General features: G+C 39.0%; 1 protein-coding gene across 1 annotated transcript in view; it reads right to left on the reverse strand.

The window, feature by feature from the left end:
• The window catches only part of galnt18a (UDP-N-acetyl-alpha-D-galactosamine:polypeptide N-acetylgalactosaminyltransferase 18a), a 142,382-nt gene that overhangs the window by 39,962 nt on the left and 77,418 nt on the right, over positions 1-25,002 (reverse strand). The window contains exons 4-6 of the mRNA XM_072386634.1: positions 22,779-22,965; positions 7,853-8,050; positions 4,315-4,429 (exon numbers count right to left, since the gene is read on the reverse strand). Of these exons, the coding sequence (XP_072242735.1) occupies positions 4,315-4,429; positions 7,853-8,050; positions 22,779-22,965 (500 nt within the window). The remainder of the gene's footprint in view (positions 1-4,314; positions 4,430-7,852; positions 8,051-22,778; positions 22,966-25,002) is intronic.

Genomic DNA, 25,002 nt, shown 5'->3' on the forward strand with positions numbered 1-25,002 from the left:
GATGTTAACCCACAAAGTGCATAATGGAACGGCTCCCATCTACTTGAATACTCTCGCAAAAGCTTACATCACGACTCGGTCACTCCGGTCGTCACAGGATTGTCGCCTAGTGATGCCTACACCACGCTTAAGACAATCCAGACTCTGTTCATGTGTCGTTCCATGATGGTGGAATGAGCTACCGGGCGTTACAAGAACAGGGGCGTCCCTGTCTATCTTCAAGAAACTCTTGAAGACCCAGCTCTTCAGAGAGCGTCTCCTACCCTGTACTTCCCTTTATGCTAAGTCTTTAGCATAGAGGACTTCAGTATAAGTCTTACTGTTAGCTTTGATGTTATATCCTCATTTGTAAGTTGCTTTGGATAAAAGCATCTGCTAAATGCATAAACATACACATAACATGTGATTGGAAGCACTTTTTAAAGGAGTATTAGTGTTGCTGCCCTATGCCATGTCAGCAAAGAAAAATATGTTAGTCTACGTGCAAACATGCTCGAACTTTGCAGCTGAGAGAAAATGCTAATTTTCACCTGAAAATTCAGCTTTTTTTAGTTGCTGCTGATATAGTATTTTTTTTTAAAAAGATTAAGAAGTAAACTTGTATAAATTTCCATAATTCTCCAGCAGGCAGGTTAAGAGTGCACCGTACTGACTAAAAACAAAACGCTGGAGAGTGCAGATTTGAAATAGAAACCCTCTATTTTCTGTATGCACTTTGTGTGTTTGTGTACTAATCCATCCTGCTGGCCGGCCTCCTTTGCTGTATCATTTCAAAGCACAGAGCTGCTGCAGAGCAACAGCAAAACTGTTGCACTGGCGTGGTGCCCAGCCAGGAGCGCAAACTAGAGCCAAATTCTAAAGCACTACGTGCCACTTTCAGAAATACCTCAACACTCTCTTTCTTGGATTTACAATGTTGGGGTATAGTTTGAGAAGCTTCTGTTCATGTATAAAAATCTATGACATACTGAATGTGGGTGTGCAGAGATAAAGACTCAGCCAAGTAAAAAAGTGAACGGTTTTACATTCTTTATCATCCTTTTTTCTCAAATTTAGATGCGAAAGCTGCGGTATGTTTATTTTGTCAGCTTCTAATAAAAAGGCCTCTACCCCGACTGTTTTATCCCACTCGGGATAAGCCATACACAACATGGCTGTGTTTATGTGCATCAAGTCTCTTATATTTGTGTGTGACCCAGTGAAAACACAGCACATTTATAAGCCTAATTGTTCGCAGTGTGTCTTCTTTTCGTCTTAAAGTGGAACAAATCTCCCTCTTGCACTTATGTTTTTAAAAGTATTAATGAGAAAATTAAAGGCGAAAGGCAACAACACATGACGTTGTGAATTATAAATCATGTCAAGGACAACTGCCTGTTGTGATAAAAAAAACAACAACTTGAGACAGCGTGTATTAAAAATGTAAAATATTATACCCTGGTGCAGATGAAGCTTCTTCATGAAAATAATCTTTTTCACAATAGGAGCCAGAAATACAGAGCGCTTCTGCAGAGACTGAGGTGAAAGAAAAAAATGAATCGCTCATAACAAAAGGCGCCTCTGTTTGGAATGAAGGAGGTAGAAATAGAGCAAACTGACTGTTTTCTGGCTTAAACCGTCAGCTGAACTCAACTCATGATAAATTATTTAGAGTAAGAGAAATGCCCTTGAGACATGAGTGCAGAACTGATTCTGTCAAAATATCACTGCTCATTTACATAGTCATCGATCTGGGGGTCTTTGCAGTGCCGTCTGCTAAGTCAGCAAAGAACGAAGGTATTGACTCTTCTTGTCATTCTCGATGTGTTTCGGTAAAATAACTGACGACTATGTTTTTGTGTAGCTTGGCGGGCTGGTTGGGGTTCCATTTAATGACAGGTTCAGACTTAGATAAATAGCCCTGTGGCACTAGAAGTGTTTGAGTAGAAAACAAATGTCAGTGCTCTTGCTGATGCTTTGCAAATATTTTTCTGCCTTTCAGGTGTTCTAAAAGTTCCCATGCATATAAAAAGGGTTATATCCTCAAGATCCAGCCCACCTTGAACCCTAATGTGTAAAGAACCACAGACCAAGCCAAACAGAAACTTTGTTTCAGAACAGGTTCATCTCAGTTTGTTGTTGTCTCTAAAGCAGGAAACATATTTACAGCACTGTGCGTGACTCTAAGCCCTCTTCGTGTGCACAGGGAAAAGTGAAATGTGGCTGAAGCAGGAGACAGCTGGAGCATGCATCTGATGTGGGTCAGAAAAACACGGACCACCGGGGGCCTGCAGAGAGACCGTCTGTTCATGACTTTGCTGTTCATGCCACACTGAAATCTCCACTGTGATCATGCCCACAGGTGTTCCAGTAATTTGTCTCTGCAGAGGGGGTTTATATAGAGCAACAGTACGCTAAGACTTCTATAACAAAAGGTAACCTCCTGTTGCAGAGGCACTTAAGTTCTCCTTTGAGCTGGTGTTATTAGACCTGCATGAGTTGACTGAGGAGACTCGAGGTTCAAGTCTCAAATTTAGAAAGTTCAGGCTGCATCCTGCACAAATGCTTCTCATTAGCTAAAGAAAGGTTCATTACTGCAAACAGCCCAAATAGTTAGATTTATACTTCATTCATCCCACATGGGGAAATTTACTTATTCCAGCGGCATAAAAGAAAGTGTTGTTTACACTACAGAATTAAAGTAAAAAGGGCAGGAACACAAAAAAACCACAAACAACTATCTATAACTTACACATTAACCAAGAAAACAATCAACCTGCAAACAGACAATGTGCAAAAACAAGTACTGAGGATAAAGAAGTGACGTGATATAAAAAGTACTGACATGTAAAGTGACCATAATATAAGTAATATTGCAAAAGGAAATGAGAATAGTGTGCAATAACTCACACTATGACAGCCGTCTGCGTGCGTGAGCTGAAGATGAGCCCAGTCAGAGTAGCTGAACCACACTGATTGCTTTACCTATACAGTGACTATACAGTGAAGAGCACTCTGCATTATGGGGATTAAGCAGAACCTCAAAATTATCAAGGAAACATCCACCCAGGGGAGGTGTTTCTGACATGTCCCTCCAGGAGAAGGCCTCGGGGCAGACCCAGGACTCGCTGAGGAGAATAGGAATGGTTGGTGTGGTAACACCTCGATGTGCTGTCAGAAGAGTGAAAGGGGGTCTCTGCTCAGACATGTTTCCACGTGCAACCCGGTCCCAGATAATAAGTAGATGAATGGGACATCCAGAACTTTGGGTTAGTGACTAATGCCTTAATCACAAAATAAGCAAAAATAGCATTTAGTGCCGGCTTGTTTTCTGCAAAGATCTTCCAGAGGTCTTCCAGCAAGTCTTCATATTCCACAGTTTATTAAAGACTACCAGTGTCCATTTTCTAATGGAACAAGAGGAAGGCAGTTTGGCAGAAACACTTAAATACCTCACATCAAGTGTGAATGACAGTGGAGCTGCATTGCAGTTTTCTTTGCGAGGATAGTGGGTACGGTAAAAAATGGTGTCAATGATACACAAAGTCTGAATCTGTCACAAACAAGTCTTTGGAAAATGTATATATGTTCAAGAGTTTGATGTGTTTGTAGGCCAGCAGCTCAGATCAGTGTCAGCCAAGCCTGGTCAGACCTAACCTGTGCTCCACTGACAAGATAATCTAAACCACTCCACACTGAGCCTGAGTCAACAGTTTCCCTGGAATGCGTCCTGCATCTATTAAGTTTCGAACGCAGGGATCTCCAGAGACTGATGTGCAACGTCAGGACAACTGTGCTTCTACAGAACCAGCTGCCTCTGGAGATCTGATTAGAGATTAAATGGATGTAGTAAATGTTAATGTTATTATTTAGTTAAACTTCAAGGAAATTATGTAAAACCTGCTATTGTTAAATCCAACCAAAAACTGCTAAAATCCTTTACAAAAACATTGAAATCATAGTCCTATCAATCAGTGTCCTAAAGTAATGCAGCTTTATTTCATAGGATTTTTTTGGTGAGAAGGGAATGTATTATTTAGCAATTGTTACATCATTTGTAATCAGCTCAGTTTGCTTGAGTCAGACTAAATGAGTTATGTGAAGGACTGATATTGTTCCCAATCAGTCAAGCAAAAGGTAATTTGTCTACTTTGTCATGCTGGATATGCCTGCTGTTTAAGATATTTCATTTTGGACTGTGACAATGGTTGATGCCTCTGTGGTTTACAGGACTCAAATTTCACTGGGTAACAGATATCTTTGAATACATTATATATAACATATCATATTATTAAGTTTGGACATGGATGTGCAGCACGTAAGATGCAGTCTCACCCTGATGCCGAGCTCCACATTTTCTCCGCCGTAAATCTCCATTCCCTCGTCTAGCAGGCCAATCTCCTCAAAGTATTTCCTATCGACTACAAAGCATCCGATAAGAGCTGGGCTCCTGAGGTAAATGGCAAGAGAAGGAAAGAGAAGATAATGACGATAAACATTGTTTATAGAATGCATAGCAATAAAGGAGTCAAAATGCTAAATATTACACAAGACCCACATAAAAAAAGCTGCGTCCTATCCCACAATTAGGCCCACACTGGGAAGCAACACACTCAACACCCTGAGTTTTTTTTCAAGAACACTTCATATCCGAACAGATCCTTAGCCTTTTATAATAAATAATGTCAGTGCATTATATGTAAAGATGACCCTGTTGTCAAAATGACGCTTTCACCTAACACAACAAGTTCAGAAAATGTGGGGAGAAAGCACTCAGATCAACATCAAACTGAATCAACAAGAGTAAAAAATAACGCGTATTAGTATTCATGCTGTCAGTCCCACACATCTACCCTTATATGAAATGCAATGGCGCTGCTTGTTTGGGTGAGTTTTCTTCCCTGTGGGTGGACAGATTGGGAAACAGCCAGACTCTGAAACTCAAAAGTGCAAATGGAAACGAGGACCCTCCCACATCAATCTTTGAATACATTATTATCCCTACAACCTGCAGTTAGCAGCACACTCAAATGACAATTTATGTATATACAAATAACAGTAACTTTTAATAGTACAGCATATTGTTTACAGGATATGAAGAGCTACAGTTTATTAATATTTGTGTACAGTGATAGGAAGCAAAATGTAGTCAAAGAGATGGCTAATCTTTTCAATATTTTAAGGAACTATCAAGTGACAAGTAGCGTCGTATTAGCATTGTTCTCTGCAACTGCTTCACAAAATGTTTTTCCCACAAAATATTAGGGTGCACCTCAGAAATATTCCCAAAAAGGTTTCTAAATTATGCTTCAGTTGATCAAATGTGTGCTTGGAGTGAAGTTAATTTCCCAGCACATATTTCCACAGACTTAGGGCTACTTCTGCTCTCTAAGCTGTGCTGCATAAAATAAGGCTGCAAACATTTCTCTCAGACAGCTGTTGCGCATGCATCAGTAATGCAAAGAATGCTAAGATGACAAATAGAGAAGCTGGAAACTTAAATTTATCTGAGCTAAAGGTGTCGGTTTGTTTGTCAGCGTATTCAATCCTGACCAGATGTGGGTAAATTTGAGCTGTTGGTTCAGCTTTCTAAAACTATACTTTTAATCTTTGGACAGATCACTGGCTTGTTCATTATCAAACTAACCAAATCCCTATGACCATTATTCCTCCGTTTAGCGAGATGGACAGATCTAAAAAGGCTGTTTTTGGTGGGACACAGTGGTTTTTTACTCTTACACAACAATCTGTGACCTTATATGGACAGACATGTTCCCTTTTAATTGTGTCCAGTGGAATCTTTTAGGCACAGGTGGACTCTTAACAAGTCACAGATGAAGAGGGGGCACTGACAGAAGGTTAGGAGTACAGAAGTAAATGTGATATTTCAGTCTTTATTCATAATAAATCCAGCTATCAATCACACAGCCTTGTGCTCTCCTTGTGCAATTTAACACACAAGGCATTCTTCGTTTCTTCGTCCAGACTCTTCTCGTATGTTGGTGGAACAAGCTGCCACATTATATCAGCAAGGCACCCTTGTCTACCTTCAAGAATCTCTTTAAGACTAATTTCTTCTGAGAGCACCTAACGCCTCCTTCCTAACACCTCTAACAAGCCTAACTCACACTTAAAACCTCAGATAGACTGCTATTAATGTCTATGCTAGATTTTTTGCTAGACTGAAGCTTGAATACTATTCCTTGCTTGTAAGTTGTTCTGGGTAAAAGGGGTTCAAGACTGAATGTAACTGACAAAACAATCTGTCATTGTGAACATTTGTGTGTTGGTTGATGGAAAAAGAAAGAATTTTAAGATGGAAGTCAACAACATGTGGAAATTCGAGAGGGGCTGATAACTCATTTACATTCTTAAAGTGTATGAAAAACTACATTTAGTATATAGATATATGAAGAATTAAGGGCCAAAAGTTTTTTCATAAACAGTGAAAATGTTTGAACAGTTATGACCTATTTTGCCTTTGAACCTTTATACGTTCTGCACTATATAACAACATTTTTTTTCTAAAATAAACCTGAGATTTGGCCCATTACTTTGTCTAAAATCTAATTTCCTCAAGCACAAGGCCTGAATAACAAAATAAAGTGCAATTATCTAGATACTTAATGTCTAGACTGTGACTGTCTTCAGTTAATTAATGGAAAAAAGCAAATTCACAGAACTGATAAGCCTTTTGAGCACATCCAGAAAAGGTATACAAGACGAAGAAATAAAGAGCTGGAGCTAATCATCCTCCTCCATTATGTTATTGAGCAGGACATGTCCCTTCTTCTTTTCCCAAATCTATAAACATTGTGTCACTGATTTATTTGCCATAAAGCAGAACAGCAGAAGTTTTATGCTCCTGCTGGTATTGGTAAGCAAGCATTTGTGCTTTTGCTGGGATGTTTTTAAGACTGTAGCAGCCAAAGCACCATTTATCTCTCATGCTGGGCTTACACCAAATGATTTTCACAGTCCCAGACTAAAAACTGACAGTCTTTAGGAGTCTAACTGGAGTCTCGCAGAGAAGGTTTAAGGTGGTAACCTGCAGTCTGCAACGACGTTTCATTCCAGTCTTTCCCTAGTCTTGGGCTTGGGATCATATCAAACGTGTTTAATATTATCGCAGGTCGCAGTGACGTAACACAATTAACAACCAATAGGTGAGCACTGAGAAAATCGGAAACAGGAAAGCAGACAGTCAATAACAAACATGTCGGCGGACGTAGAAGAACGAGCGACAAGCAGGCGAAAATGGACCGTCCAAAAGGAGGAGCTACTGGTGGAGCTGTGGGCAGAGCAGCCATGACAAAATTTTTGTAAAACTTGATGATGGGAAAAAAATTGCATGATGAGAAAAAAAATTTAAAAATTTAGTTGTAGTCTTGTAAATAGTGACACCACAAGATTCACAGTCTTTGTAAAATCTTTAGTCTGAGGCTAGTCTCGGACTAAAAACTCTGAACACGAGTCTTTAGATGTTAGCTGACAGTCTTTCAGAGTCTTCTGGTGTGTGGGTAGCATCAGACTGGCCACTGGCAATAAAGATCTGGATCTTGTTGTGTGTGTTATAAAATCTAATGACACAAATGATCAGTTTTTTCTCTTAAATCTGTGTTGTTGCGTCCTGTTTGTGATGCAACAACTTTTGTGTGTTGCACTTAATGCGCTTTGTGGTTGAGTTGCAGTCTTTAGGTTTGACATGGGTTTAAAATATTGACTCTTCACTATCAGAATCTGTATACTTGAGGGTTATAGTTAATATAACGACAGAATAATGAGCTTAGGAAGTCATCTTATCAAACAAACATCAACATGATTGAAGGGATTGTTGTAGAATTTCCACTCATCAAAGTCATCTTTATTTTACCTGATGGGGGCTGTGTGGTTGCGCTGTGTCCACCACGACTTTGGCGGGTTGAGGTATCGACACCACAGTTCCCAGTCAAAGCCCTGAGCAGACAGAGGGTACTCCTCAAGCTCAAAGGTGTCATACTTGATGTTATCAAAAGAGGGAGAAACCACTCGGGTCCGGTCCTCTTTTATCCGTTGCAGAATAGGTTCTGCCCTGTGGGATGAAAAAGTACAGATGGAAAGTTTTCAAAACAGGACAAAATAGTTCACTACATCACAGTTCTCACTTGATCAAAGTGTTTGAGTCTCACTGTCTTTGATTTATGAGCCAAAAGGAAAGGTGTTAAAGTTAGGAAGATGATTCTCAGTGAAAGCATCATGTCTCGAGTCAAGGTGAATAAAACTGGAAAACCATCTTTCCCTAACCCTAAACTGCTGCAAATGCTTACAATAATCAAGAAAATATTACAGTGAATAGTAGTGTTGAAGCGCTTTGAGTGGTCAGTTAGACTAGAAAAGAGCTACACAAGTGCAGTCCATTTACCATCACACATACCAAAATTAATATTATTATTGAAAAGCACAGAAAAGGAAATTATGCACTATGTGTTTTTATCAGTGATAGAACAAAAAAACTTAAAAAAAATAGCCTGAATGAGAGGTTGGTGCATCTGGAATAAGATTATCTCCACTATTTTAGGGCTACTCATGAGAAAAAGATTAAAAGTAAATGTTATAGGATTAAAAGTTTCTTTAGTCTATTACTAAAAATGTTGAAAACTTTCACAGTGAAATTCACTTTGTCAGGTCAGTAAAGCTGTGGTTTAATCCGATTTGATCCACAGTGACCAACAGCTGCCATTGAATGCTGATCGTTACAGCTAGAAGGAAGAAAAACACCTCCCTGAATGACATGTCTGCTGTAAAATAAAAAAAAAGAAAAGAAAGCACTGTTGCAAACTAGATTAAATTCTGGTAAGAACATCATTTCTGAACGTGAGGAGTATGTATTTATGTGTATGTAGCTATGTCTATGTTTCAATACATACAGTATATTTGCATTTGTACGGATTAATGCATAGTTTTCATTTAATCACACAGCCAATTCTATTCTATTTGACTATTTAAACCGCTTTAAATCTTAAGTATTGTACAAATAAATTACACCTATGACAATTTCCCAAAATAAATTGTTGTATGTCACATTCACAACAAATGCAGAGGTGTGTAATAATCAAGGTATTTCTATAAATAACCAGCAATTCTAAAGTAATAAAGGTTCTTTAAAGTCTTTTTTTCAGATTAACGACTGTAAATAATGATTGAATTAAAGAGACAAACTTTTATTTGCTTTTAAGAAGTCTGAACCATGTGGGTGTGTTCGCAATATGGAAGTAATTTACAATCTCCGAGTAGTCATTATCTATCTTCCAAGCACACAAGTGATTCATTTCAGTTTTAATGTCACCCAAAAGTCAGAACAGTGTGATGAATAAGGCACTGATAACACTGCCGACTGCCAACATGAAGATGGAAAAGTCAACGACAACAACAAGAGGCGGGGTACACACGTCACAAGTCCATCACAGGCCAAACCTGACAGACAACCATGGACGCTCACACTCACTAATTAACCTGACATGCATGTTTTTGGGGTGTGGGAGGAAGCTGGAGTACTCAGAGAGAACCCACGCATACACGGGGAGAACATGCAAACACCACACAGAAAGGCCCCAGCTGGGAGTTGAGCCTGGAACTGTCTTGCTTTGAGGTGACGGTGCTAACCACCACACCACCGTGCAGCCCTCAGATTTATATTTCACATAAATATCATTGATGCTGTGAATGCTAGATCTGGAACTTGGTAAGACTTCTGCCTGATTCAATCTAGAAAAAACAGAGATTTGGCAGTTATTTATCTGTTTGCTTGATAAAATTGTAGTCTTAAAAAAAGTTTATATCATCAAGAACAAACTGGGTAAAATGCAGTAGAACAGAGAGCAGAATGTAAACATTCAGTTGAGGGAGTCCATAGTAAATGCTGCAGAGAGAGCCTGCAGTCCCGACTAGATTAGGAAGGTCAATCCACCAGCGAGAAGTGAAGATGGAGCAGAATCATGACTAAAGAGTTCAGGTAGGGACTCATCGGGGAAGGCAGAGGAGAATCCGTGAGATAAGTAACTCTGAGTCTGGAATGTGGAACTCCCAGAGAGATCTGTGTACAGTCTACTTGGCCTTTTGTCTTGAATCAGAGAAGAAGAACGGGAAGGGGTTGTAGAATTCAATACTGCTGAGGGTGAGGATCTGAGGGCACCAAGAGAGTCCAAAGAGGAGACAACAGGTTTAAAAAGAAGTAAGCATAGTTCTCGGTCAGATAACAAACAGGAGTCAGTCAGTGGGGGCTAAATGCAAAGCTGCCGGGATATGACTGTGGTGATGACCCACCGCAAATCCGATGACTCCTAATATTTACAGAATATTTAGACAGCCAGAGAAGTGATCACATACAAGGGATTCTGGGTTAAAAAAAATCAAAAAAGCTATGTGGTCAAAAAAGCTGAGAAAGACCAGCAGAGGATGGAAGAGTGAACTTCATCTATCATTTTAGGGTCCTTGTATACATGCACACCTGTATTTTGTGTAAGTATTTGAATCCTTTGTCCGAGAAAAAAGAAATCCTTTACAGAGCATCATCTAAAAATAAATCTCAGTCCACAGAGAGAGCCAAAGCACAAAAGGAACATAGATTATACTTCATTATAATCTAAACCATTTGTAATGACAATCGAAAGGCATTCCCTGTTGTCAAATAACAACCATACATCTACGTGCAGGCATGTAAAAAATCAACACACCAAGAACCCCAATGATGGTGATACAGGTGTGGCAATCAGCAAATGAAACCTGGTGTGAAAGAAGAACAGGAAGCAAAAGTGAACAGAATGCAGAAAAGAAAAAGCTTTACACGAAAATGTTGTACACAAGACTGCATACCACAGGGATACGAAGGACAAGGTTGTCACTAAAACAAGGAAACAAAGCAAAATCTGTAGACCATGGTCTCCTGAGTGGAAGTCCAATTCTAACAAAGTCCCGTCTTTGTCTGAACCAAAGCAAACAGTGACTGAAAAGCATAAAAGAACATTTAAAAATCCCACATGAAAAGACAAAGATTTGATGCAGAAGTCCAGAATTCAATTTCCCAAGGCTGAAAGCCTTAGATTAAGTCTCCGTGACTGGGGGACATTTATGATATTTAAGCCAATAACTCAAAGAACGTAGCGCAGTGAAGAGATGAAACTTGATTTGTCTCCTATTCTGAGCACTGATGACTAAACTAAATCAAAGAATGCAAACAGCTTAAACATTCACTTTTTTTCACATTTGCTATGATTTGAGTCGATAGAAATCTACAAGAAAATTGTTAATAACTCATTCCTACCATTGAAACCATACTTAATTTGTAATTAGAAATGACCCTTTTACATTTGTGAGTGAATAGAGATGCCATGGAAACTGCCTCTTGTGACCTGCAGAGAAAAAGCTATTTGATTTCAATCTCCAACACAAAAACAGCTCCATGGCTGCTCATTGAAAATGACAAGAGAATTGACACCATTGCACAATGAAAAGAGGGCACGAATGGCAACTGATAAGAAGAAAAAGATAGCTTTCCATTCTTAGTCTCATTGGACAAACTGCCAAAGGCTGTTGTTTAAATGCAAACTACCCTTGAATGTCCCCAGGGGGCCACACACAAGAAACTGTGCTCTCATGTGTTATCAGTAATGCAGGCTCGTAATAATAACATCTAAATGTTCCAACATCTCAGAGAAAAGGATGAGGGACCCTTTAATTTGTGACTGGCTGCATTTTATGAGGTAAACTTAATTTTTTTCCTTACATTTACAGAGAAAATATTTATATATACAGTGAGCCCCCAGGTGGTCACAAAATTAGTGAGACCTCAACTTCTCAAAATATATCCACATAGAGAGGCTTTACTGAAGAAATGTTTCTCACACAGCTGAATATGTTAGGTGCGAGAGGGCTGCATTGGGATTGGGACTGTTTTCTTCATCCCGCTCCCGCTAAATTTCTGACCATTACCGCCTGCATCCGCAACGTGTCTGTTACATTCCCTCCCGCTCCCGCAAAACATTTAGAATTTAGAAAACACGTAATTTTATAGGCCGTTAATAAAGAGATTCATGGACAATTGAGAAACTTCTCCAAATGTTAGACTTGCCTTGCTTTGTCTTTGTGCTGTAAAGACCTTCTTTGAGCTTCCTTTCCACATCATTTATTGACATCCTGTCGCTAGGATACATCCCGACAGTGTTGCCAGGTGGGAAATGTAGTATTATTGTACCAGAGATATAAAATGGTCATAATTTGAGGGAAATTATCTTTTTTTTAAAGTATTTTTTGGGCTTTTCAATGCCTTTATTGATAGGACAGTGGAGAGACAGGACACAGGGCAGAGAGAGAATGGGAATGACATGCAGCAAATGGCTGTCCAGTTCGGGACTCGAACAGGGGCCAACTGCATCGAGGACTAGCCTCTGTTTATGGGACGTCTGCTTAACCCACTAAGCCAAAAACCATCGAGGGAAATTATTTCACACCTGTCACAACCAAAATAACAAATCTGTGGATGCGCTATAGTCACTCTAGTGTTGAATAGCGTCTAACAGGCACTCACGGCTTTGCATCAGCAGTTGCGTTAGGCTAAATGTCCCGTAAACAATGACGAGTGGGAACTAATGAGCCAAATCAGGCCTGAAGCCCACCTACTGTTAGGAACTTCTGAGGCAAACGGATGCACGTCACTCGTAGCTCACATAGAAAAGTATGATTGGCTTGAAACTTGTCCCATGGAAATGGAAATGCCTTCAGGGCTCACAAAAAAATCAGTTGGGACAGGCTGATTACAACAGATTACAACCACACATTCAGAGAATGGTCAAATTATCATATATTTGGCCTTTTTTGGGATTATTGATTATTGTACATCGTACACAGGGCAAAATCATCATACAAATACGATAATTATCGTACCCGTGACCTGGCAACACTGACTCCCGATCCCAATGTTTTTTTTTAGCCGCCCGCGCCTGCCCACAGCACAGTTCATACCGCCACTCCCGCGAGATTTGAGTTGGGTCCCACGGGACCCGACGGGACCCAAGCCCAATGCAGCCCTCTAGTATGATGTCTTTTGAGGTTTTTACTTTATTTGCACCATTAAGAAATGTAAGACATTTAAAAAAAAGTTTAAAATGCTGTGCAGGGGAGGCAAGAAGCAGAGAAAGACTTATAAAGGTACCACTGCTATGTAATAAAACAGTGCTTAAAATGAGTTCAACAGAGCGTAACGATGTATTATGCACATAAAACGCAACATATGGTTTAGTTATGAGATTAAAAACTATTATAAGAAAAAAACAAAGGATGGTTAATTAGAAGCTTTGTTGTGGTGGATCCGAGTCTAAATTCAGAAGGAATAAAACTCCAAAATCCTGGGAAGAAACAGAGGGGATTTCATGTAAGACTTTTATCTGAGAGGGTCTGATTTTATTCATGTTTGGAAAAGTGTTTCAGTTGCTTGTTAGTAAGTGTTTAAGCTTTTTAAACTGCTTGGTTAGATGAAGGCACCAAAAATACTTCTTTAAAGATGGGAAAGTATATGGCCTATTAGAACAGAATAGAAAAATACTTTATTCATCCCCCAATGGGGGAAATTCAAAGTATCCAAGTACCAACTTGGAAAGCAACAATAGAAATTTCTACTCTCCTCTGAAGAAATTAATCTCTGACACTTTCATAAAGCAGTGGAATGGGATTAGTTTTGTTTTCAGGTGCTGTGCCTCAAGCAAGGCTATGCTTGCAGCTCTCAGCTTTTAATGTTAAGAGTTGACAGCTGCTTAAAGTGCTTTGGGTGGCACTCTACAAAACATTACTTAAGATTCTAACACTCTTTGCATTAAATAGCTCCATTTTGAAAACTTTTACAAAGATTTTTTTTGACTAACCTCCACAAAAACTTTCTGTTTTTTACTTGGTTTGAAAAAGGTCATTTGTTTCTCTGCAGGTCTAAAAAATTCAGAAACACACGTATAGTAGTTGGCTTTTCATCCATTCAAGAAGTGGGGAGAGTGATTGGCTTCGCACCCAACTTGCAGCAACTCTGATGCCTACGTGAAGCAATCACAACACCCCACATTACAGTTAGAGGTGTGCACAAAAGCTTCTTCATACTGTGATAGCAGTCAACAGCTTTGCATTTCCATACTTCCATACTAAATGTTTTCATCTACATGCTAATGTAACCTTTCTAATGTTAAAGGGTTTTAGTTTAGCTGGCTCTCACTCCCAACACATCACCAATACATTACTGAATATTTGGTATGCACTGTGTACGCTTTTAGCTTAGTTTTTAGTATTCATCATTAACATGATGAAACAGTGTATTTAAAGCCAAACTGTGGTTTATTCCTAATTATAGCCAAGCCTAAAACACAATATACAATAATGCATTGAAACTTCTCCTCAATTCAATCCCTCATCCCGAACATGGTGGAAAGCAAGAACTCAGAGAACCAAACTCAGGAAGGGCGGCCATCTGCCCCGACCGGCTGTGAGTTGAGAGGACAGGAAAGAGGACAACGAGCGCCTTAACACCAGACCAGGGATACCTGCTGAGAAAGAGAAGCACAAGTTAATTACAACAATAATGTCATATGTATGGGGAGGGTAAGAGTGAGAGGTGCATCATGGGAGGTCCCCCAGCAGTCCAGACCTACAGCAGCATAACCACAGGGCAAAACTAGGTGAAAATAGTGAGTCTAACCACAGTCTGCACGAACAAGTACAACGACGTATTTCACCACAGACCCTCCTGAAAAGCTATGTTTTTTCCACCAGAAGTTAATCTTTTTTCAGCTTGCACAATCTTTTATCATTTTCCTTGGTTTAAGACATTTACCGGTGCGTTTCATAATGGATCTTTCATGTTTCCCATTTGCAGCATGTAAATCAGATTAGTGTTAAATTTCTTGTTCTATTAATTTGCCTCTGATTAGAAATATTTCCATTTCTTAGAAATCATTATCATGCTTAAACATTTTTGGAGAAGCACTTCAAATAATGCTAATAGTTCGTCATGTCAAACAAGTATGTTGAGATATGAAAGAAACATTTCCCAAGTAATCCATTAAGGATTCCAAGTAACAGCAGCAGGAGTTAATTACTGTCCCCATTAGCGCAGCTGGTTATGTTGAGTCACAGAGATGCAGAAACTGATGCTCATAACACTTTATCCTTTGTAATACTTAAGCTTTTCTGACAGAAATCAAGTGCTCTTTTCTTTTCCACACACATTTCCTGTCAATCTCTTTGAGCCGTGGACACTTCAACACCTCAGGGTTCCTTCCTGAAAGCGCTCAGATACTAGAACAGTGCTTTGTACCTGTTAATCAGCTTGACAGCCTGAGAAATATCACACTCATGCTTGAATCACAGCAAATGTGCACACAGAGTTTGCTGGTAACACACTTGGGTATGCTGTCTTGCTTTTCTGTTTATACACACACACACACACACTTCATTATAATGTCTGGGCTGGATCCAAAGCAGCATTTGTTGCTGCTGTGTTCTAGATTAGAAAAGAGACACTTACAAGGCTCCTAACCCTGCTACTCCTCCACCCACTCTAGTCCTCTTTCCCTCTCTATTTCACTCTCTTTAAACTCAACTCGTACTGCACACAGATCCAACACAAACCTCCCACATATTGCCAACATGGGGTTTTGGTCTGTGACTAATGAAATCATTCTTGGCAGAGACACAAAAGAGCACAGCTGGATAACAACTTTAAAAATTTGTGCTGGTGTTTAAATGTTTTTGGTCGGTCGGATGCTGATTATTGAGCTGAGAAGTTGATGCTGTGTTTGCAATGATATTATTAACACTCTGAGTTACACATCTAAAAGTAATAAACCAAAAATGTAGAGGTGTCTCTCCTCTCCTGAGTTTTCTCTTTCCTCTCTTTCTCTTGTCTTTCTCTTCTTACACCCTTCTCTTAATCATCTGTCCTCTGGAACTCTCCAACCTTCGAACAGATTACAAATTTCTATTTATAGAAATTGAGAAATTGCTGTATAATTACCCAAAAAGCACTGACTACTCAATCTTCGTAATTGTCTCTCCTGCTCACCGTAATTATCTGTATTGCTTTCCATTTTGATTCAAACTCATGGAATATTAGTGTTTCACATTAGAGAGATTGTCGCACAATTATCAAAGTAGTCCTCCCTCATCGTATATGCTTTATATGTACTCATCTAATCATTATATCAAAAATAAGACAAATACACCATGAGTTGTTAGATGTGGGATCTTCAGAAATAGGAGCCAATCTTCTAAACTGCCCTCAAGCTGTTTAGTCTTATCTTGCCTTGAATATTTTGGCCCATGCAGCCTATAAACCATCTGCAATGTGAGCTGCTGCTTTTTGGAGTAGTTTAAAAATGAGACAGTAATAAATCCTAACAAGCTGACATGCTGCGTTGTGAGTTGATGTAAAGCAACACACGCAGACACAGAACTGCTCGCAGCTCAGATGTATGGTTGATATTACCAAGATGACGGATTAAAAGGGAAGTTCGGTTTTTTAAACCTGGACCTTATTTCTGGCGTGAAATACATTTATCTACTCACCGATAACAGTTTGGTGAAAGTCGGCATCCTTCGGACGCTATTTAGATCACTCAAGATCCGCGTATAGCCATATAACGAAAGTGAACGGGGCTTTGACAATACAGCCTCTAAATAAAGCATTATCTGTCTTTATTTCACCAATACTTTAACGAATGAATGAATGAACGAACGCGTACTATTGCACTGTTAGTTCAGAGCTGCCATGTTGTTGTTGTTATTGGGGGCTTATCGGGGGCTTTCTACTCCAAACGGTAAGGTCATCCATTGTACTCAAAGTCGTCGTCCACATCGTCATAATCTGATGAATATTCTGCCATGTTGCACCAAACTAATAGTAGCAAACTCCATGTGAAGATAGCCGACTGTCACACAGTAAATAAGCTGTGCTGCTGTGGCATGCCTTGATGACGTCATCTCAAGTGACCCGGGTGTAGAAAGCCCCAGATAACAACAGCACGGCAGCCCTGAACTAACAGTGCAATAGTATGCATTCATTCATTCAGCTTAAAGTATTGGGGAAATAAAGACTTAATTCAGAGGCTGTATTGTCTATGACCTGTTCACTCCCGTTATATGGATATACACGGATCTCGAGTGATCTAAATAGTGTCCGAAGCACCCTGACTTTCGCCAAAATGTTATTGATGAGTAGATTAATTTATCTTATGCCAGAAATTTTATATGAAGACTTTATATGCCTGATTTTTCACATATTGATCCTTGTTTTGGGTTTTGGTGCCACTTTTTTCAGAATACATCATTATCATTGATTTTTGGTGTGCATATATGATGTTTTTATGTAGGTTTGGTGCTTAAACTTAACCAAACAGCTGCTATCACAGTATGAAGAAGCTTTTGTGCACACCTCTAACTGTAATGTGGTGTGTTGTGATTGCTTCACGTAGGCATCAGAGTTGCTGCAAGTTGGGTGCGAAGCCAATCACTCTCCCCACTTCTTGAATGGATGAAAAGCCAACTACTATACGTGTGTTTCTGAATTTTTTAGACCTGCAGAGAAACAAATGACCTTTTTCAAACCAAGTAAAAAACAGAATTTTTTTGTGGAGGTTAGTCAAAAAAAATCTTTGTAAAAGTTTTCAAAATGGAGCTATTTAATGCAAAGAGTGTTAGAATCTTAAGTAATGTTTTGTAGAGTGCCACCCAAAGCACTTTAAGCAGCTGTCGACTCTTAACGTTAAAAGCTGAGAGCTGCAAGCATAGCCTTGCTTGAGGCACAATTGCTCTTGAACCACACGCTAATGAGCTAACAAAGACAACGTGTTCAGTTTGACAGCTCACATCTGTTAAAACAGAACATTTTTCATCAGGTTTGTAAAATTTTGAATTTTGCCCTGCTTATGGGACCAGTGAACATATTCAAATGAAACCTCTGTTTACCATAAATGTACAAACATAAATGTGATAGGGAGCAATAGTTCTTGCTAGTTATGTGCATTTTCCTTATTTGAAGACCGATCAGGATTGACTTTAGTAGGTCTTGCAAGAGCCTGACGCTCTCACGATCTTGAGTGCATAAAAGACATACAGATTGCACAAAAGACCTCTGTTGTAAAATAATTTTTATAGCCCTTAATTGTCATTTCTACTGTTTAAATCTTAGTCTTCTGTCTCCATCCTGCTGTTACTGCAGACATGTCTGGACTAGCCAGCCTCCTTTGACAAGCTGTGACATTTAGCCTGCAAAAGCTTGAGGCTCATGAGAATGATTAAAGGTTGTTGCTGCAGTAAAAACGTCAGATTTGTGTCATAAGAGGAAGGAAAACATCTGCAGCAACTCCTGAAGCTGTGAAAGCTACCTTCTAAGATCCACGTCTCAGGTTCAAACAGAGTAAGCAGTATTGACTGAATTACAAGTGTCACAACGTGCGGTCATTGTTGCACCGCCACACTGCAGAATGCTGAACTCTGCTGTGATTTACTTCTCATTTTACAGTAACAGTAAATACATTAAAAACCCAACATCCACTCAAATATAGCAGATGTTCTTGACATTATTGTTATCGCTTGTGCAGATGTGATTCAAGCGACACAACATAAACAGCGGGTGATTCTCTCCATATTGTGATATCATCAGGCAACAATGATAGCATGGTAGGCAAATGTGTGGCTTGTAAGCTGTTAAGATAAACTTAAATGCGGTTAAACTAATGAATTTGTCTCGGCTACCCTGAGGCAACGACTGCAAGGCCATTCCAAGGCAGAGCTGTGAAAAACTCATGAAACATAAATCCAGATGAGACGTAGATGTATTTCACAAACCTGTTAATGCCGCTGTCTTATTTGTTGTTCTTGTAACAGCTTTGTCCATCCAATTTACAACTATTAATAAACACAAGACTGAAAAACTGTGGAAATGCAAAAAAATATGAGCTTAACTGTGATACAATACCTGCTATGATTCGGTAAGAAGCCATTAGTAAAGTGAAAAAAAAAAACACACATTAGTTTAATTTGGCTAATTAAAATGATATATTAAGAAAATGACCAAGCAACCTATACTACCTGTGAATCAGCTGCTAAATCAACATTATGTTAGACTTCCTTTTTTCTTCATAAAACAAATACATGTTGAATATTTCTACATTCATTTTTGCATGTATATTTTACAGTAAAACTGCAGCAGGATATTTGGGTCCAAGTGCTGTTAAGAAACTGTGTTAGTTCACCCTTCACAACAGGATCAAATATTTCTGCGATGCAGCCACTACAGATGTGTTTCCCCATGCAGAGACAAAGAAAATATCTGCTTCCCTCAATCACAACAATCTCTCTGTTTCCCCAATAATAGAGCTCAAAGACATTAACTTCTCTTTTATACATCAGAAAGTCTAATTAAATCCCCTCATTGCCTTGCTTTCACACAATCAGCTTTGTGATCCAAAATATCAACAAATATGTCACAGGTGCGTCTGTGTCTCTGCTGCTGAGAGGTTGCATCTGCCTGTGTGGTGAATTCACAGGGAAATGGGTTCCACCTAGAGAGGGAGAAATGCAGTAATCCCCTCATGAACAGTGAGGAATGCAATGTTTTGCATTTCTAAGTGCATAGTAAAGCTATTCCTGCAGCTGTCAGTGATAAACTAAGAGAAAAGATGCAGCTTTCATTCAAACCGCAACCTTTAATAAATGCATTCAGCTTAGGAATAATGTCTGTGTTCTTCCTCTTCTCATTGTCACAGCATCACATACACCAGACAAGTGCCTTCTGATAGAAAAACACAAACAAATAAATCAAATTTAGGAGAATGTTGATCATGGTAGTCACACATGGGTTGATCAAACGGAATAAACCAAAGCTATGAAGAGAAAACCCAATCATTTCACTGGATTTGTTGGAGATTCAAAGTCAAATGTACAAAGAAGCGTCACAGCGTGTCTGGAAATATTTTCCATATCACCTCAGCAGCAGAGATCCATGTTCAGTCCATAGAATTCACACTTGTAGATGTAGATGTTGATGTCAAGGGAAGCCATGGTTCTACATCCAGCAGCACATAATAACATGAGCACAATGCAAGTCCAATAATCTCCCTTCACTTATTTAGTGTTTGCCAACTCCTTAGGGAAAGGTGAACTACTTAAGCTGCTACATCTTCCACTATGTTCATTAGGTTTTTGCCACTACTTACAAAGTTTCTTACTTTTTTCTTTCTTTCAGCTACTTGGCACAGTTCTAACTAGATGAGAGGTGCAAGCAAAGAAGTTGTTCCCCTTTAATTAATAGCAGTACTTGTATATGTTCAAGTGATTTATTTCACACTACACATTTGATCGCCTGTAAATGTATTATTGATTATAGCATCTTTACAATCTCAAATATTTATAAAGCTGAATTACACTAAAACTAAAATTAGACTTGGAAGCTTATGTATTTCTGTACGATGGCTCATCTGTGAAGGTAAACCTAAACACTGAGAAACTATTTTTAGTTTTATGCACACAGTAGCATACAATATGTAGAACAAAGTCAAAGAGAACGTCAGGTCTGATGCATTTTTTTTTTTGCTTTTGCAAGGTTTTCCTGTTTTCCAATTAATTTGATTGACTGAATTTGATAAAAAGATCCTGATTAATGAGTGTCACTGCACTGCACCTTTTACTCCACTTTATTTGTCTTATTTTTGTTCAAAACTTTTTGCTGTATGCGTTCTTGTTGATATGCATTTTATATTTTATGTGAAAAACCTTGAATCGTGTTGTTGTTGCCTCATAAATACATTTGCCTTTCCTTGGCTTTAGATTAGCAAGAATTCCCCAACTTACATATAACTTGTTTTTTTTATGAATGAACTAATGGCTAATGACTTCATTCTGCTATTTGTGTGATGTATGCCTTTGTACGTCCTACTTAATTTGGTTTTGCAAGTCATAGATATAACATCATCACTCAGCCGCAAGCACATTTCCTCCAAAGATGTAAATCTTAAAAAACATATCACTGTGATTTACTTATATCACCCCCAAAATATAGAATATCCCCTTCTATGGAGGACCCAGCATGGCTTCATTCTAAAGAGTGTAATAAATCTGTCAGTGGCCTACGGCATCATCAAGAAGTATACAACAGTAAACATAAAATGATACATAAGCACAGAAATAACATGAAAATCAAGCTGTCAAACAGAGGGGCTTAAGGCTAGAAAGCACTGCGGACAACAGATGCACGTCAGAGGAGTCTCTCTTATTCCTTTTAACTTTAATCTGTCACACCGGCAGTGGCTGGCTATGCGATGGCGTTTAACCATGTACTGCCCCGTGTCACTTCTCGACAACGTCCTATTTTCAAGCTTCACCACTTGCATGCTTGCGGTTTGAGATCCGGTGGATTTTCACCCAGGAGAGGGATGTTCAAGTCTTGTGCGAGACTGTTAATTATTTTTATTTTTTACTGTTTCTTTTCAGTCCTGTTTGGTTAGCTTTAGGAAAAGATCATGTTGGGTTAAACTAGCAGATGTAGAATTGCATAAGAAATATTAATCTTGTTAAACAATCGTATATCTTGTGAGATCAGGCCTTCAGCTTTCATGTCTTTGTGAGACAACTTGTGACAGTGGTACCCAGCATTAAATCACTGCTTTTAGTACACTTCAAGTCTGGAGCTACAAGGTTGTATCTCTGGATATAACATATTAAAGAAGACTAGCATAAATTCCGGACTATAGAGCACACCTGAATATAAGCCGCACCCTCTAATTTTAAAAAGAAAATCCATTTTGTGCTTGTATAGGCCGCACCGGATTATAAACCGCGGGTGTCCACATTGTAACATGAGATATTTTCAAAGAAAGATGTTACACGTGGAGATTTTTAAACTTTTAATTAAATGCATATGGTAACATAAACAAATAAATACTGCAAATGCTTTTTTTCCCGAACAATGCCTGTAACAACGATGGTTTTAATTTAAATACCTATTGGTAATGAACAAATATGTGGCGTAAAAATGTTTTTTTTTTCGAACAGTGCCTTTAACACCGCTGGTTTAAAAAAAAGAAAAACGAAAAGACAGTAGCCTACCAGGAAAAGTCATTGATCACCTTCTTCATCTCCCTCCTGCGCACTAAAACCATCAAAGTCATCTTCTTCAGAGTCCAAATTGAACAGCCTCAGAACTTCGTCACTCACTTCAGTCTCTTCGGTGTCGCTCTCACATTCTCACAATCTCTTTAATCCTTTAATTTAAAAGCTGCATCATATGCATTTCCTCATTTGTTTTCCATGTTGAGTACAAATGACTGAATTTACATTCATTTAGTGTAAGTGTGTTGGATTTATCGTACAATTTCACTGGATCACTACTATTCGTTAATTTTATTGGTCTGATGTTACGAGGCAAAATGTTTTGGTGGCATGAAAACAAAAGAAAAAAACATTTATTAGCCGCACCGTATTATAAGCCGCGGTGCTCAAACCCTGGGAAAAAAGTAGCGGCTTTTAGTTCGGAATTTACGGTACTTAATTAAAGAATAAAATATTTACCCACTTTAATCTTGAAATGTATTTCTAAAAAGCCTCAACCCCTGACATAAGTACCGTTTATCATACATCTGGAGTGTTTTGACCTCACAAGCTTTGCGGTCACACATATAAAACAGCTTTAACTATCATTTGGGGCCACCAGGTGAGTAGTTATATGGTGCACATTTAACTTGTAAACATTGCTGAACTTACATATAATTTAGTGAAGCCTTTTTACTCACCATCCGGTGTTGAACTCCACATGTGCGTCAAACAGAGCGACCACGGGAGCAGAGGCTGCCCTCCATCCACTGACTCTGGCCCTGATCAGCCCTTCCTGCTTGTCATGGCGAACCACCTTCAGGAATCCTGGGCCATGCTGAGCATTAGTCTCATCCACGAAGCTCTGCAGGTGCTCCTTCAGCTCCACTGGTGAGAAACCGGCACACAAACACTCTTGGATGTTAAAGAACACTCACTGAAGTTTGTTGCAGCATCTTATCAACAAAGCTCCACAGAAACCTACTCAGTCCCAGTGGATGTGAGAAAAAGATCTAAACAAGAGTGTGTAGATGAGTGTGTGTATGCACACACCACAAAGGCTTACACGTAATGAGTTTCAACCTAATTCTATCACAAACTCACTTTTAAAACCACTGCTTTTGATACAGAAAAGTGTGTCTTATCGTAAATAATATTTTAGTAATCTCAGACTTCACTTGGGAAATGAAAAGGTGTTATCCACAGGATGCAGCCATAGTAAAGCTGCACAGTTTACCAAACACGTTTGTTTAAAAAACAAGGCGAGAATATAGTTAAATGCAGAAGCAGAAGCAGCCATTCAACGACAATATGAAATATAAGTTCTACCATTATTTTCCACAGTGGATTTGGAAAGAGCTTTTTAAAAGTCTTGGACAATAACTATCAACAGATAAGTGTAGCATTTAAGAAGTGGACATGTAATAAGAATAGAAGCATATCTATCATTTTAAACTGCACACACATGCTTTTACTGAAGATACTTGCAGCACAGGGATCCACTCCTTTATACTTGAAAAAGTGTGGAAATATGTGGTGTTGTCCTGCTGATTTTGGTACAACTGGCTTTTATACCTGATACTTGCTGCTTCACCGTATGCTTGATTTTCCTTCTTATCTGGACATGATGACAGATTATTGTAATGTGCAGGATTATTATAAGATGCAATGGTCTTTAAGCTCAAACTAAGTGTGAAAGCACCTCAATGTGGCTCTTGAAAGCCTCTGACTGTGTGGCAGAACAGCAACTAGTAACTAGTAACCAGTAACTAGTAAGAGCAGTAACTTGAGAATGATTCAGTAAAAAACATGGCCCCTGTGTAAAGGGAAATAATTATCCTCACATGTAATAGAACAATCCGATCTCAGTCCAATCCAATAGCTTTAACAGGAACTGGAATGCAGATTGCTTGAAGTTGGAGTCACTGACTGCCCGGCTACCCAACATCAATGCTGGAACTGATGATTTTGTGGCTGAGTGGAGGCAAGTTCATGTCACCTGCATCTAATTACTGATTACTTGTGGAAACTTTTTATAGAAGAAAAGAGTAAAACAGCAAAGCAGTGGGCAAGTTTTTGGAAAGAGGTACTTAACCATTTGATTGCAAATCAATTAGGTAAATTCTGCTCACTCTGCTGTTGTTGAACTCTGGGTCTCCACTTTATCACTGTCATCCTGTTGGCTTGGTGTAAGAAAATAAATTTGTTTTCATGTAGTTTCTCTTTGCAGTTTTTGCACTGCTTTTGGATTTCACTTTGTGACGGCCCCCCCGCCCCTTTACACTGGCTGCCTCCCTGTGGTTGTTTGTTAGGCTGTGGATTTTTCTTTTCTTTTCTCTTTTGGATGTTCTGTCTGAAACCACAATGATAAAACTGATCAAATTCTTATCACAACTGAAAGAAATATTGCAAAGTTAGACATCAAATAAGACAAAACCAAGGCTGAACACACCACACAATGGTATTTTTAAATTGAGACCAGACAGCAACAAGCTTTCTTTACACTATACAGAAAGGGGGGTATGCTCACAGGTGCACAGATGTGGACCAAAGATATGGAATTATATATACTATATATATATACTGACGAACGTCACTATGAAGAAAGCTCTGCTGCTGGCGTGGAAAAATGTGTGAAAACCAAAGAGAAATCCTAACAGATACTGAACATGAAGGCACAATACTGTCTCATTCTTGTCTCTGTCTTTTTATTCTTGAGTGATTTCCTGATGCAAACAATCAAGTAGACAGAGCACAGACACAGAAACACACATTCTGCCCACTGTGGAAGAACAACCATCTTCATTTCCTTGCTGTGATTTCTCTGTGTTGTTATCCTGCCCAGAGGCTACGGCTCCTGCCTTCCCCTCTCTGTTCATGATGACCATCAGCCTGGCATCTCTGCTCTCTGTTTTCCTTAATGAA

Source organism: Leuresthes tenuis, unplaced genomic scaffold (genome assembly GCF_036924035.1).
Source record: "Leuresthes tenuis unplaced genomic scaffold, fLeuTen1.0.hap1 SCAF_5, whole genome shotgun sequence".
Lineage (NCBI taxonomy): Eukaryota > Metazoa > Chordata > Actinopteri > Atheriniformes > Atherinopsidae > Leuresthes > Leuresthes tenuis.